The following is a 16,011-nucleotide window of genomic DNA, read 5'->3' as shown; positions in this document are numbered from 1 at the left end:
GTAAGTTTCGCCACAGATAACCAAGGATGTACTTGAAATTATGAATGAATTCATTGATAAATTCGTCATCGACTTTTGCAGCTGATAGTACATAGTGTTTTTATTGTTTTCTGTTAAGTCAATTCTAAACGTCGTTACAGAATAGATGTAGTGCGAAAAGGTTTTCTTTCGTATTTTTCCGGAAACGTTCGTATTTGTCATGCTAGTTCAGACAGTGTCAGTACGTCTTGTACTGAGACTGACTGAAATAGCATGACACGTTCGTACGTTCCCGTAAAAATACGAAGGAAAATAATTTCGCACTACAACTGGAAGTTCATTAACCACATAATACCTATATCGTCTTTTGGTAAATTCGAGTAAAACATTTTTTGTTGATTTCATACATAATATATGAATTTACGAGCAACTCATAATTTATTCAATTCATAACATCGCTAATAGGTACTTATATGAACCGTCATTGCCCTTACTTAACAAGTGAATTTGCTGTACAGTCGCCATCAGATATATAAGAGCGCCCGAGGTACTCAAAAATATCTGAACACGCCTTTAACGCCTAGGCAATAGAGGCGTGTTCAGATATTTTTGAGTACCTCGGGCGCTCTTATATATCTGATGGCGACTGTACATTGCTGGCAATTTTTGTTAGAAAGTTTATGAAGATAAAAACTTTATTTACGGATTAATTTAATGACATGGTTACGGTAAATAACTATGTTAAATAACGCTCCTTTAAAAAAAAGCCCACTTGATTGTAACACACTGTATTATCACAGTGTATTTCTACGCATAAAACTGTATGTATGTATGTATGTATAAACTCTTTATTGTACAAAACACAAAACACAAATATGACACAGGATAGACAGTACAAAGGCGAACTTATCCCTTTAAGGGATTTCTTCCAGCTAACCTTTGAGTAGGTAAAATGTGATGAAGAATGGTAGACAAATATAGCACTTAGTACAACAGTTTATAGGAAAGCCCATAAAAATATAAAAGAGACTAAAACAAAAAATAATAAAATAAAATTGGAATAAAAGGTAACATCAAATATAAAGAATATATAACAATATATATAGTAAATAAATATATATTTATATATAGTATCTATAACTAGTTACAAACAAGTCATCCATGTTCCGATAGCCACAGCTTTTTTAACTGCCCCTTGAGCGAGGCAACGGACTGCGATTTCCTTAAGGACGGAAGCAACTCATTCCAAAGTTGAACCGCTCGCACTGCAAAAGATTTACTATACGCACGGTTTATTTTTTTTGATCTGTTTTTTGATCATAATTTTTTGTAACATTCCATAAAATTACTTTGAATTGTTATTTTGAACTGCGCTGTTCCTCTCTGCTGCTGTAGTGTGGGAGCAATATGGCATGGTACATTTTCAGTATTGCGTCCTTCTCAATAAAAACGCTTGTAGTGTTTTGGCAAAGACAGGATTTGTAATCGTGGAAATGGAATATATTTCGGACGACGTCAATACATCTTTTATTTCTTCTTCTTCTTCTTTCTCCTGTATACATTCTCGGGGTCCTCGCTCGTAGCTTCGCGGGAATCGAAAGGTAAGCTGACGGATCCATTCTGGAAATATAAGATGGTATTTATTAATTTAAATTAACAAATTTACACATAGAAACCAAAACTAAGCATAAAACTTCATCCATTCATTGTATATCACAAACTCGAATCGTTTGATGAAGTTGAAGACCTATACTCTTCTTTGCAATATTAAATTTATGCCCCATGTTGCACAATGTACTATTATCAAAGTAAAGTAAAAGTTTATTTCAGTACATGGCTGCTATATGACGGCACCCTAAATACAACTTAAGGGGCTACCCGCGGTTTTCATCGACTTTTAAGAAGTTTTGAGTTCAATCTCCTAAAATTGCACTACACATAGAATTGTAAACAAGGCAAACTTAACTATATAATCTTTTATGTCCATTCGTATGTGTCATATTTCGAGCATTGTCAAAAAAAACACTCGAATCTTTCATATATGAAATCGACATATTTGGGTTTACCTTAGACTTTTCTAAAAATGCATGTACAATTTTTATTTTAAAGTAATTAAGACAAAAGTTATGGCCCAAAAACCAGTTTTTAGGCCTAAATTTTTTAACTTTGATGTCTAATATCACAGAAACCGAATTGCGAAGCTGTAAAGCAACTATGGGATATTTCTTTGTTTGCGTTTTTGATCTCGAATTCGTTCAGTGAAAGGCTTGAGTGTACGCTCATATTGGGCGATCAGCGGTGCGGGGCGTGCGCTGTGCATTTGAAACAACTGAAGCTCATACAAATGTCCTAAGTCGTCGCTGCATAGGGTGGACGCACGCTTGCCCGGTCCGCTGCACGCGTCGCCGACCTAACATACACTAAGGCCTTACTTTTCCCTGGACGTATGGGAAGTGGTAAGCGCCCTCCTGAAGACGGTCGTTCAGCAGGAAGATGAACTCCATGTTGCTGGCCATGTCGTACGCTATGTTCAGCAGCTTGTGGTAGTGGAAGATGTACCTGCAATCATACATACTGCTATACGATGCCACCATTAGGCTTGTGTAGTACATGTACTAATAGTACAAAAGACACGATTCCCTCTAAATAAATGACAGCAAAGCGATCCGTGTGATCCGACCGCAACCGAACTAGAACCGACTGACTTGGACCGAGAGCGCACGAAAGCGGCCGATCTGCTCTTGGCTAGTACGAGCGAGCGTTACTGTACGCCATATTCTCAATTTTTCTGTCGCTTTCTTGGTGTACTACTGTACTAAATTCTTCGGAGATCGTACTAGTTGGAAGCGCTCTTTTCAGTGAACGAGCAGGCACAACTCTAATCATCATTTTCTTGCCCTTATCCCAGTCGCTTGAGGTCGGCACATCATGTCTTCCTCTTCCATACATCTCTATCGCCCGTCATTTCATCATTTGCTTGCTTTCGTTTCCATCCACCTCTTAATGAATGTGGAAGGAAGTAATGGGAGCGAGGAAACATTCATTCGTAATACCTTTCTCGTCATATGACTTTCATTATGAAATCATTGTAAAGGTTTCGGAATAATAAAACCTTTATGTTGATTTTTTCAAAAACTACTAAACCTATATTAAAACAATTTTTATAATGAAGATCTTGATTTTTTTCATATTTTTTTAAACATATGGTTCAAAAGTTAGAGGGGGGACGCACTTTTTTTCCTTTAGGAGCGATTATTTCCGAAAAGTTAATATTATCAAAAAACGGTCTTAGTAAACCTATATTCATTTTTAAATACCTAGGCAAATATCACACGTTGAGGTTAAGAAAAAAAGCCCCCACTTTTTAAGGGGTACGCTAATAGGACATTTTTTTCCAATTTTTAATTAGGTGTGATTGATATACATAATCAAATTTCATAGTGCTAACGGTTCTGAGATTATCCGCGGACGGACGGAATTGATAGTCTGAACGGAAAAAAACGTATGATGATGAACCATCGGTCGCCTATAAATATCGCTACACCTTTAGTTGATTCTCAGTTAGATGGCGATAATAAGTACATATTAATATTTGACAATTTTAACACGTATCAACTTAAGAATATCGGCCAAATTGTACTGGAATTTCAGTGATTTTGTGCTCTGCATATTTCTTTATAGGCGTGATTGTATGTATGTATGAGTATAAAGAATAAAAATGAAAAACTTACCACAACGTGGACACGGTGAGTGGCATCTTAGCCATGGTGCTGTAGAGCGAGCCGGCGGTCGCGCGCAGCTCTAGCGTGTTGCCGTACATAAGCCCGATTTGGAACACCGTGCTGTTCATGTATCTAAAAAAACAATGATTTAATGAAAAACCCCCGACACAAACTGGTCTCACCGGAAGATCAGTGCTTCAATTTCAATTTATTGCATCAAATTAACACTTACAGTTAAACCTTACGTGCTAATTTAGTTTTGTATTTCTTAGGATCTAACACCATTGCGCTGACCCATTTATGCTGAGGCGGGACCATTTCGTGGTAAACCCGACATACATCAAATTTCAAATTTAAATTATTTATTTATAAGGTACAGACAAACATTTACAAAGTTTTGTGCTTATCCTAAGAATATGTACATTTAGCAACAACATTTTTTTAAATATTATTTCAGAATTTATGTAATACTTATGTAAGTAAGATAATTATGTGTTTACCATGAATAAACTATTGAATCTGAATCTGACATAGTGGACCGATTTTCATCAAACATGGCTAAGAACACTCCCGACTAAGCTTTCAAACAAAAAAAACGAAATCTAAATCGGTTAATCCGTTTGAATGCTACGATTCCACAGACAGACACGTCAAACTTATAACACCCCGTCGTTTTAGCATTGGGGGTTAAAAAATATATTTACTCACTTACTTACGCATGCCGGCGGCCGCGCACTCGCGGCCCGACGACCGGTCTGGCGCAGTCGGTAGTGACCCTGCCTGCTACGCCGCGGTCCCGGGTTCGAATCCCGGTAAGGGCATTTATTTGTGTGATGAGCACAGATATTTGTTCCTGAGTCATGGATGTTTTCTATATATATAAGTATTTATATATTATATATATCGTTGTCTGAGTACCCACAACACAAGCCTTCTTGAGCTTACCGTGGGCCTCGGTCAATCTGTGTAAGAATTAAGAATGTCCTATAATATTTATTCAGTGGTGACACCCTTCGCGCGGCGCGATAGAACTCAATGTCGGCTGCTCGCGTGCGGTCCGTTTGTTATTTTTGAACACCAAAGCAGTGAAGCTTCTGTAAGTACTTGTACTATTATAATATAATATTATATTCTGTGATTGTACTGAACATAACTCACATTCTTCTCAATCTGTTGGTCTTACTAATCTCGTATCTGGAGGAATACGCGGTGTGCGCCATGAACTGAAGTAGCTTCCGCCTGGTGTCCAAATTCCAAGATTCCTGGAAACAAACAATATAATGCCTACTAAACCGTGGCCCTGGGTTCGAATCCCGGTAAGAAATGAATTTATAAATATTATTAATATTCTCTCATCGAGATTCTCTAATAGACTCATCGAGACTCGACATAAGCTGTTGTAGAGCGCCTGGGGAATCGGTCACAAAACACAAGTCGTCTGCATACATGATCTCCGTTATGACTGCGTAAGACACTTTAGTGCGCGCTTTAAGCCGAGCTAAGTTAAATATACCACCATCGGTGCGATAGCGAATACGTATGCCATCAGAAGAAGTTTGTAATGCCTCCCGAACTGCTAGTGCGAAGTACAAAGCGAATAGAGTGAGAGCAAGCACACAACCCTGCTTCACACCACAAATTACAAAAAAAAACTGTGATCTTTTTATTAATAAATTATCGCAGCAGTTCTCGAAAAGTTTTTACAAAAATTAAGTAAAAACTTAAATTTGTTTTCATTAATTCCTATTTTGTTACCAAGATTTTGTTGATGAATTGAGATTTTATTAAGTTTTATTTCGTCATTAAGGTTCTCTAGTATCTATACTTTCTTAATTATAACAATTAACCTGTATATATCTTACGAAAGTCGACATATATTACTAAATGTTGGTAACAAAATAGGATCAATTAAAATTTGCTGACGTGGCTATGTACAAAGTTGCCGAGAACTGGTCATCGTGTCGTATCATATGAAACTTACGGGATTTTGCTGGGGATTGTACAGATCTCTGGAAATATGCGCATCTTCTATTTCTTTGTCGATAAACTGCCGCCTTGCGCCACTAGAGTTGTTCGTCTTCATTCTGCTAGCGCGTACGGCGGCCATCTTTAGTTCCTTGAGCCTCCTGAGCTCCTCCGCCAGGTTGATGACGTTCTGCAGGTTCTCCAGGTCGAGGACATTGAATTCCAACCTTTCTAGCACCTTCTTAAGGTCTTCGTTGACCTCTATAACATATAAGAGTACTCAACTGTATTGACGTGTACCTGTATGTTACCAATAAAGATTATCTTATCTTATCTTATCTTATCTTATCAATAAAATTACTCGAAACAATTTTACTCGAACTAAACTTTCGATGATTTGTTCTCGATGAAATGACATTCGATGAAAAGTTTGTCGACGAAACAAGGGTACACCTATCTTATCAATTGAAAAGGTTTAAAATATACCACCTCAAACGACTAGTTATTTGTTTAACACGGGGGCAAAGTGATCGAAACATTCCAATATTGAACCGTGAGCGTAGCGACTGGTTCAAAATGTAAAAGCTTGTACGTTGAGAGGATTTCAAGGCACGCAGGTTAAATTATTGTGGGAGTATCTGTTTCGTGGCAGCCTGGTGACCACAGCTCGTGGTAGCCGTACCGACCTGTGAAGTTACGGAAGTACTCCACGAAGGACACGTTCCGGGGTTTGTCCGGGAACAGCCCGGAGTGTATGATCTCCTTCATCCGGTCTGCGTTTGGGAGCATCCCTCGCGGCGGCAGCACTGCGAAGTTGCCACATAGCCCTGCAAAAAAAGCAGCTAATTTTAACATCAATTCAATCGAATTCATTTATTTCAGTATTTTCTTTTGATCCATATTTTCATCATTATCCTCCTTGCGTTAACCCAGCATTAGTAACTACACCTTATTGTAATTAGTGCGGTTTTCTCACGATGTTTTCCTTCACCGAAAAGCGACTGGCAAAAATAAAATGATATTTCGCACATAAGTTCCGAAAAACGCATTGGTATGAGCCGGGGGTTCGAACCCTCGACTCTCGGATTGAAAGTCGTACGATTCGTAGGTATTGGAAATAGTAGCATCGCACCTCTAGCGGATTTGACAAGAAGAGCATCGCCCGCCATATTGCATGTCGTATTGTAATTTCGTGGTAATTCCCCTAGTTGCCTTTTTCGTGGTTTATTGTATAATGTATTTGATGGTGATTAGTAATTTAGTCTTAACAATACTTACATGTTAACAGTAACACTGAACCCAGATACAAAGGACTTCGCATGAAGAATAACATGCGCGGAGCTTATACACAATTTTCATTAAGCCTTCGCACATTATAATAGCCCATTCATTATTTTTTTATTAGGTTGTGGTAATGAAGATTACATAATACCTAATTGAAAATATGAATGGTTATTTGTTATTGAGTTATTATTTTTAAATAATTACTAAACGTTTAAGGAAGTCGTCGATATATTATTTATTTCGACCCTCATTTTTTAGTGTTAGTGTTTTAGATATAATTTTCTTGGAGTTAGTAACGTTGAAAGAAAAATGTTACTATTTATACTTTCTATTTCAGGTACAGTTATTTTTGGAACAAGATAAGAAAGTTGATTGTCACTCGATGCAAGTATCAAGTTTCTTTCTTCTCTTGTTGCACAAATAACTAAAGTGAACATCCTGGTTACGCAACCAACCGATCACGTCAGGTGTCAAGTTGGTATAAAGGTCCTCCGGGCTGCTTTGAAAACGTCTGTTTGGGCATCATTCGACTGGGTAGTTGGATTCTCAAGGCCGCAGTCATATAATGGACTCTCGTTCCCTCCCCATTTGTGTCGCAAGTGATTGCACCTGCATGACCTGTGCGAATTATTTTTAGGCGGCACCAGTATTTCCTCGGCAGCGAAAACCCCTTCGGCTTCTGAGTGGGATTTTGGGTATTTGTGATGGCCAGTCGCCATCTCCGACCATTCTTTCTTCCAAGCCTGCTCCAGCTAACATAAAACCCCTCAGTTTTCTTCCCGCTTCGCTCGTACATACGGCGCGATTTGAGTGTAGTGAACTCTAAAAGAAAGAAAGAGAAAATAGTCCTCTTTAAACACCCTTATATTTACGAAACCTAGCAACGTGATCAGCTTGACTATACATACATCTTCTTACACAAGGAGTATAAGGACATACCCCTGTTTGTAGCTTTAAGTAACAATTTAGATTTCACTAATACTGGAAAGATGACAATTCAAAAATTTTAGAAACATTCTTTAATCATCACCAAGACCATTATTCTGCTAGTGTTTCAGAAGGAGAACAAATGGTCTTCGATGACTCTCGTTTTTTAGAAAAATATCAACAAAACGCCTGACAAAACATTTTTTTTCTCTAGTTCACCTAGCGTCCGCCCGTTTCCTAGTGAGCATGCCAGTAATGCGAGTCATATACGGCAACATCAGCACGATGGCGGATCTGGCGGTGCCTCCTCCGTCGCGCCGCGCGGATCTGGCGGACCTGGACGACATCTCGGTCGGCGGCCATGATGAGAATGAGATACCAGAGTTCCAGGAGTTTATGAATGAGATTGAAGACCTCGAGCTGTGGAGTAAGATTTCCCAAATTAAAAGCTTACATCTAAAATAGGCACTTGAGGCATTCCATCAAGGATGTTGGCGACATATCGCAATGCTGATACACGCGTATATAAGCTAACTTTCATGTTGGGTAACTGTTGGGAATATATCATATTATACATTATACATACCTAGTGCAGTAGCCGAATGGTATTTCTGCGACGCGAAACGAAAACGAAACGCCGCGAAGGGTACCCGTCTGGCTCTGTCACGCCAATACGCAAGAGCGATAGAGATAGATCCTACGACAGAGATATGTGAGCGTTTCGTGAGCGTTTGTGCATTCGGCTACGCACTTTTATCTTTTACACAGTTTATCAATAAAGTGTTTCTATTCTATTATATTCTAACATATTTCAGGCTCTAGAGTAGCCCGCAACAGCTCCGCACACGACTTTGACATAAAAGATGTGAGCGACATCTCGAGGATCCTCGCCAACATATCGCAAAACTTAAAAGTGGCCGCTCGGGGTATGTTGCGAACTTACTACCTACATCATTCTTTATAACCTTTTTTTCGGAACATACTTATATGTATTAACAACGTGGGCCTGTATAACCCGAAAGATTTCAAAAAGTATTCCTGACCACATTTAAAGACTATATTTAATGTCTTCAATCCAAAAAAAAAAGTTTTGGTTTTCTTTTCATTTTTTTTTTGAGTAAGAGGATTTTTGTTTTTTATCATGCAGAAATATCTGCGAGCGATATTACATATTTTTAAATTAAAGGAAAAATGGAAAAATTCACTCATTCATTCATTTTTCATTGTTAAGATCTATTCTTACGGGTAGATGTTTGCTATAACGCCACCCTAAGGCGGTTGAGAATTGAGGGAAGGCATGGATAAATTCGCACACATCCAGCAGGCCTCCGTGGCGTAGTTGGAAGCGCGATGGCCCCGGCAAGGGCAGAGGTCGCAGGTTCGAGTCCTGCCGGAGGTGTGAATTTTTCCATTTTTCCTTTAATTTAAAAATATGTAAGAAGATTTTGCAAAGTTTTTCAATCTTATTCTTCAATTAGTACCTATGACATGACTAAACTTGTAACAGTAAAAATTGGGCTGACTGTTACTCACCGGTTCGCACAGGGTTAGCATGAGCTCTTTCAAATATGTCCTCAGGGCGCCTTACTGGGTTGTGATGTAAATAAAAGTTGCGAATATGCTGGAGAAAGCCTTTTAATTCTAGAGACACTACGTCACAGTCACTCTTTGAAGATTGTCCACTGATGTTAAGATAAAGTTCAAATTAAGCTTAACTAACCTTGCAAACACTTTTTAATTACACATACGGAATCCTGTACGCTGACGCTGATGCCTTCAGGAAGCAGGTCCCAGGGTTAAGATGTGAGGTGGAAAGCAAGCTCAAACACAGGATGCGGTCCGAGGCTCATTTCCCATCAGCTATGGCATTCTCTCGTGCAATTCATCAGGATTTCATAGCGACACAAGGACCCCTATAACAATTCGAAACCCAGCTGTAGAACCAAAGTAATCTTGCAAAGCTGACACGTGCTATGTATAGTTTTGAGGTTAAGTAGCGGTACGTACAGTATTAGGGAATTAATTTTCTTCAAAGTAGTGCTTTCTCCAGGTTTTTTATGTTAATATGTTACGACTATTCATTTTAACCGCCCAGGCTGCAGGGTGGAACCTCCGGTGAACCACATTTTATAAAAATCAATTTTCAGTCTTGTTTCCCAGGCGCTGTTCGTATTAGAAAAGAACGTCGGACTCTGACGCGCGCGCCAGCTATCGTCTGCGGATGTTTTTGTAACTAACTCCTTATCTACCTGGCTAACACGTATGTGCGCGCGAGTGGATGCCTTGAGCGGGCTTGTTAGTTCGATACTTTATCCCGAAAGGGCGCTGAAGTTAAATTAGTGACTTATTTATAATTAATTTATTAAAAACACAATTTTTTATTTTATGTTAAATATTTATGTTACAAACTGGAATACTTAAAGTGCTGTAAACTTCAGTCAAAAATATGTTTTTGGGCGAGTTCTGACAAAAAACCTTTGAATCTAATATAAACCTAAGTGAAAGTGCGTTTTCACACTATCCGATCCGATAAGGATGTAGGAAAGATTTCAAAGGCAAAAATCAAAGATGGCTGCTTAAATACATGGGATATCAGCCCCTCATCTGATATCGGATCGGATAATGTGAAAACGCATTTTGGCGAAGTCCCGTTTAGTTCTAAAAATTATGAGCTGATTTGATAAGTCAAGAACCATTTTTATTTTTTAGACCAACAAGAGTCCAGGAGGAAGTTCGAAAGTAGGAGACAGTCAGCGAACGATCAGCTGTACTTACCGCGAGAGGTGGATACTCTGTGGCCGGAGCCAGTGAAGTTGCGCGAGTGGTATTACATGAAGTTCACTCTCTCACTCTTGATACACGTACGCTTCCAGATGGACATAGCTTTTCGGCAGAAAATGTGAGCATACATTCTTACAGCAACGTTCTATCGCCTGTACAATGGGTTGTGTTCTGAGGAACTGTTTGACAAGATGCCAACGTCCACTTTTCATCATCGCACCGCTCGCCATCGACAGAGCGCTCATCCACACACCTTGCAACCCAAATGGTCACGCACCGTGCGGTTCCAGAGGAATTTCCTCCCGCGGACGCTTTAGCTGTGGAATGAGCTCCCTGCCGAGGTATTCCCGATGAACTACAGTATGGGCTTCTTCAAAAACAGAGTGTACAAGTTTCTAACGGTGACCGCTTTCCATCAGGTGGACCGTATACCTCTGTTTGCCACCGACGTGGTATATAAAGAAAAAAAAACAATTACAACTTTCTTCTCGAGGCTGAGGCGTAGGGTTAGAGCCGGCGTAGCTTTATTTGACGTTCATATGCACATTGTAATATGCCTACTTGAAAAATAAATATTTCATTTTCATTTTTCATTTTTCAACTATTTTACCACAGTGACATTGACACTTGACATTTACCATTCTGTGCCTATTTCTATTTCTTATGGGTTAATAAGTTGTTACTCAGCGTCAGTATTGCCTTGTTGAACAGGCAATAAACGGCGAAGTGTCACTGTTGTGAAATAGGCCACTGGCAAGAACGATAAGAAAATAATAAGGGCGCCACCGTCTACGTAAATTGCTTGGCATGTGGCAACTATTGAGTCAATTATGTATGAGAAAAGTTAATGTTACTATGAAAAAAAATTGATCCACTCTTTTCAACCTGCAAATAGTACGTAGATAGTGTTACAATCAAGATTCAACTCAATTGTTACTTAACTCTTGTTACTGGCCACGTAATAGGCTCTTGCCCACCAAAAATCGCTCGTGACGCTTACGCGTTGTCGTCACTGAACGTATCCGTACGCATGTTCTTACTAACGACAGATTTGTGATCGGCGAAGGCAGATTACGCGTCGATAGATTTAAATAAAATCCATACTACCCAAGCCAACATAAGCTTTCTTGAGCTTACCGTGGGCCTCAGCCAATCTGTGTAAGAATGTCCTATAATATTTATTATTTATTTATTTATTTATTTATACTAATATTATAAATGGGAAAGTGTGTGTGTCTGTTTGTTTGTCCGTCTTTCACGGCAAAACGGAGCGACGAATTGACGTGATTTTTTAAGTGGAGATAGTTGAAGGGATGGAGAGTGACATAGGCTACTTTTTGTCTCTTTCTAACGCGAGCGAAGCCGCGGGCAAAAGCTAGTATTAAATAAATAAATAAATATTATAGGACATTCTTACACAGATCGACTGAGTCCCACGGTAAGCTCAAGAAGGCTTGTGTTGTGGGTACACAGACAACGATATATTTAATATATTTGTATATATACATAGAAAACATCCATGACTCAGGAACAAATATCTGTTGCTCATCACACAAATAAATGCCCTTACCGGGATTCTAACCCGGGACCACGGCTTAGCAGGCAGGGTCATTACCCGCTAGGCCAGACCGGTCGACAATTTTTGGGAAGAACCTGTGTTTTCACATTATCCGATCCAATATCGGACGTAGGACCGATATCGCATAGATTTAAGACGCCATCTTTGATTTTTGCCTTTGAATACCTACCTGCATCAATTTTTATTTATTATTTAAAACACGTTTACATTTCATAACAGTAAAATATATAAAATTAATAAACAATTGATTTGGGCGATGACGCAACAGCATTGATATCGGATCGGATAATGTGAAAACGCAGTAAGCCATTGGTGAGTTAGATTTATCTCTAAAATTTAACGTTTTTCACGATAACAGGGTAGTAAACGACTACCCGGGATACCGTATCGGCTACCTGTTCAGCCGGATGATGAAGATCCGGACCCAGATGTTCCGGCTCCTGGAGGAATACGAAGCTATGAAGTAAGTAATAAAGGCACTCACTGACTATCAGCCCACCGGACGGCAACGTCTATCGGCTACCTGATGTTCAGCCGGATGATGAAGATTGCTGGTTCAAATCCTGGCTCGTACTTTAATGAGTTTTTTGAAACTTATTGCCACTAGCTTTTCGGTGAAGGAAAACGTCGTGAGGAAACCTGCATAATCTGCGAAGAAATTTAAAGGTGTATATGTAGTCCCGAATCTTCATAAGGATAGTGTGAGGACTATAGACCGAACCCTCTCATGTGTGAGAGATGGCCTGTGCAAGGGCAAATGGTAAGGACCATATCTCGGCACCATTGGGAGTACAAAATAGGCAAGCGGCGACTCACCAAATCACAATATGGGTACCCGAAAACGGCCGCTCTTACGGAGCGACAAGGGCATGTTGTGCGTGAGTGGCTCAGGGTGTGGAGAGGTGTGCGCAACTCTGCTGTATGAAACAGCCACTGTGATAACTTGGGTCTTATGCATACTTCACTTCCACCCTGCAAGCATATAGCTCAGGCACCCTACTCTGAATAGCCGCCTCCTACGGCCCCTGCTCAGTGTCCACTCCAGCTGACGAATGAAGGCAAGCCGGAAAGAGGGACCTGACTGACTCTTCGGAGCCAAGGTATACCAAATCCATTCAGCTCGCCTCATGCTGCCCTTATTAATATTATAGGCGAGACGACTAAAAAAACCTAAGTAGTCCGTCAGTTAGATTATCAAAGAATTTTAGACACGATTTTTTTTTTTTCTCGTAAACGAAAAATGACGACGGTACAGTGCGTTGAAGTTTCGCGTGGCGTCACGCCTAGGTACATTTTTACTTAGAAGTGACGTCACAAGCCCCCACTCCAGAACTTTAATGCTATATATCTTTGTATTTTTTCATTAATTAGAAAAAGCGAAAAATAGACTGTGTTCAGTATTTTTGGACGACCTAACAGACGGACTAAACAGAATGCCATTTTTTAACCCCCGACGCAAAAACGACGGGGTGTTATAAGTTTGATGTGTCTGTCTGTCTGTCTGTTTGTATCTTTGTCTGTCTGTCTGTCTGTGTGTGTGTCTGTCTGTGGCATCGTAGCTCCCGAACGGATGAACCGATTTAAATTTAGTTTTTTTTGTCTCAAAGCTGAGTTAATCGGGAGTGTTCTTAGCCATTTTTCATGAAAATCGGTCTACTATGTCGCGGCCGGGGGTTTTTTCAAAATTTTAATTTTGTGGTTAGGTTATTTATGTAGTCGTTATCCCTGTTGTAAAATTTTCAGGAGATCCTGGACCAGAGAAACGCAGGCCCGGCCGAACTGGCGCACGAAGAAGCACAACCTGCTGATGATGCTGCAGCTATACGAGCGCATGCTGCAGCTGGACGTGGACGCCAAGGACGCAGGAGACCTGATCAAGTTCCACTTCTACGGGCGCGACCAGTTCGTCACGCAGCTCAACACGCCCGCCACCACCGTGCCCTTCTTCAAGAGACATTAAATGTACTAAGCTTTTAACAGCTTTTTTTTTTCACAATGTCAGTTTCAGAGTCGAATTTTTGACGGTTTATAATATAATTATGTCAGGAAAATGTATGTAATTTTTGATTCCAGTAATTTACTGTTTAAAAGCGCTGGCTCCACACAATGACTATCATTTTTCGAGACGTTTACACCATCGATTAACGTCTTTTAAAACGTCAAAAACGCATAGTACAATACAATAAAAAATCACTTTATTGCACAACCTCAGAAATGTACATAGGAACACACATACTTCAATACACTTTATTACAGAGGTAAGCAGTGATTTCAACTTTTAAAAATCCACGATGAGACCTTCTCAGAAAAAATACTTACTTATGTAACTTCAGGGAAATTTGGTAAACTAAAGCAGAAACCCCTAATAAAAAATCAGTAAAAGGCAACACAGTATACAGAACTAGCGCACGAAGAAGCACAACCTCCAACTGTACGAGCGTATGCTGCAGATGGACGTGGACGCCAAGGACGCCGGCGACCTGATCAAGTTCCACTTCTACGGGCGCGACCAGTTCGTCACGCAGCTCAACACGCCCGCCACCACCGTGCCCTTCTTCAAGAGATATTAAGAATGTTAATAACAATAACAAGCACATGTCATGTGCTAGGCTTTTGACAGTTTTTTTTTTCATAATGTCAGTTTTGAAAAAATGAAAATGAATGAAAATGAAAATGAAATATTTATTTTTCAAGTAGGCATATTACAATGCGCATATGAACGTCAAATAAAGCTACTTTTAGTGTCGAATTTTTGACGATTTATAATATAATTATAACAGGAAAATTTGTGTTATTATTGATTCTAGTATTTAAAGTTACTATTTTATCTGATGCCTCTCGGACATTGCACCATAAATCGTCTGAAATAGACAGTTTACCCTTGAATCGCCGACAGACACTTGTTCGAATATTATTTCAAAGACAACGTTTCAAATAATTTCATTTCATCGACAGTTCATATTGTAGAACAATCGATACAAGTAAAATCAAACCGTAGACTGTTATTTCGAAGATAAGTTATTCCGAGTATACTTTATATCGTGGTATTTCGTTTCGTGTTTTTTCATTTCATTTTGTTTTACATTAAATACAATTCATTACGCATAATATTATTTCAATTATGATTTTTTCTACAATTTTACAATTTGTAAACTGTTTTTCTACTCCAGCACTTAAATCTGTCAATTAGATTATTGTCAGCGGTATCCAAATTAAGTTCATTTGAGTAACGATAAGAAAGTCTATTTGTCTATAGGTTCATATGATTACTGCTAGCAGTAATCATATGAATATAGGAGTTCTGTTTTTTTTTTTTTAAAGCACAACTTCCATTTATTAGGTATGTTTTCATTTGCAGTAATAAGTAACTTTTAATAAATAATATAATATTTAGGTTCATAATTTAAATCAAGATGAAAAAATAGACTGAAATGCATTTTACATATTAAATATTGCAAAACAAAGGTAAAAATCATAAGTGTATCCAATAATTTTACATTCGACATTTAAATATTCTTGAACGCAACCACATTTTTCGTAATTGAAAACCGGCTTATTTTCTATTTCTCTTGTCTATGGTATGTTTGACATTTGTAAACTTTTGACGAAACTATTTGAACTATTTCGGTGTTGTGTAGTTTGTTTTAATTCGACGTTATTGTGCAAAAACTTAAGTAATTATGAGTGATTCTGGTGAACAATGTACTTCCGAAGAAATCAAGGCTATGGCGCTCAAAGTGACTGATAATTTGTTACCTGAAAAGTCAGATAAAA

General features: G+C 38.9%; 2 protein-coding genes and 1 long non-coding RNA gene across 3 annotated transcripts; 1 reads left to right on the top strand and 2 right to left on the bottom strand.

The window, feature by feature from the left end:
* Positions 1-1,416: 1,416 nt before the first annotated feature.
* On the bottom strand, positions 1,417-7,024 carry LOC125231573. Its single transcript, XM_048137032.1, has 7 exons — positions 6,945-7,024; positions 6,353-6,493; positions 5,683-5,927; positions 4,860-4,963; positions 3,711-3,833; positions 2,412-2,538; positions 1,417-1,599 (listed from the first exon to the last, which is right to left on the bottom strand). Exons 1-7 carry the CDS (start codon positions 6,997-6,999, stop codon positions 1,507-1,509), a joined length of 888 nt encoding a protein of 295 aa, XP_047992989.1. The 5' UTR covers positions 7,000-7,024; the 3' UTR covers positions 1,417-1,506.
* A 139-nt stretch (positions 7,025-7,163) lies between these two features.
* On the top strand, positions 7,164-14,284 carry LOC125232157. The gene is made up of 6 exons (XM_048137786.1): positions 7,164-7,287; positions 8,092-8,304; positions 8,693-8,803; positions 10,587-10,776; positions 12,596-12,700; positions 13,981-14,284. Exons 1-6 carry the CDS (start codon positions 7,260-7,262, stop codon positions 14,195-14,197), a joined length of 864 nt encoding a protein of 287 aa, XP_047993743.1. The 5' UTR covers positions 7,164-7,259; the 3' UTR covers positions 14,198-14,284.
* On the bottom strand, positions 9,495-10,356 carry LOC125232158. Its single transcript, XR_007177715.1, has 2 exons — positions 9,885-10,356; positions 9,495-9,790 (listed from the first exon to the last, which is right to left on the bottom strand). It is a non-coding gene; the product is annotated as an uncharacterized LOC125232158 (long non-coding RNA).
* Positions 14,285-16,011: the final 1,727 nt, after the last annotated feature.

The sequence above is a fragment of the Leguminivora glycinivorella genome, chromosome 12, assembly GCF_023078275.1.
Source record: "Leguminivora glycinivorella isolate SPB_JAAS2020 chromosome 12, LegGlyc_1.1, whole genome shotgun sequence".
Taxonomy (NCBI): domain Eukaryota; kingdom Metazoa; phylum Arthropoda; class Insecta; order Lepidoptera; family Tortricidae; genus Leguminivora; species Leguminivora glycinivorella.
This window is presented reverse-complemented; position numbering and strand designations above follow the sequence as displayed.

What these genes read in the sequence shown, in the direction of transcription:
- LOC125232157 (XM_048137786.1), top strand. Translation starts at nt 7,260, where the DNA reads ATGTTACTATTTATACTTTCTATTTCAG. An exon ending in TGAAGACCTCGAGCTGTGGA is followed by an intron (nt 8,305 to 8,692) that starts GTAAGATTTCCC and finishes AACATATTTCAG; the next exon opens with GCTCTAGAGTAGCCCGCAAC. An exon ending in GAGGAATACGAAGCTATGAA is followed by an intron (nt 12,701 to 13,980) that starts GTAAGTAATAAA and finishes TAAAATTTTCAG; the next exon opens with GAGATCCTGGACCAGAGAAA.
- LOC125231573 (XM_048137032.1), bottom strand. Translation starts at nt 6,999, where the DNA reads ATGTTATTCTTCATGCGAAGTCCTTTGTATCTGGGTTCAGTGTTACTG. An exon ending in GTACTTCCGTAACTTCACAG is followed by an intron (nt 5,928 to 6,352) that starts GTCGGTACGGCT and finishes TATATGTTATAG; the next exon opens with AGGTCAACGAAGACCTTAAG. An exon ending in ACCAACAGATTGAGAAGAAT is followed by an intron (nt 3,834 to 4,859) that starts GTGAGTTATGTT and finishes TTGTTTTTTTAG; the next exon opens with ATACATGAACAGCACGGTGT.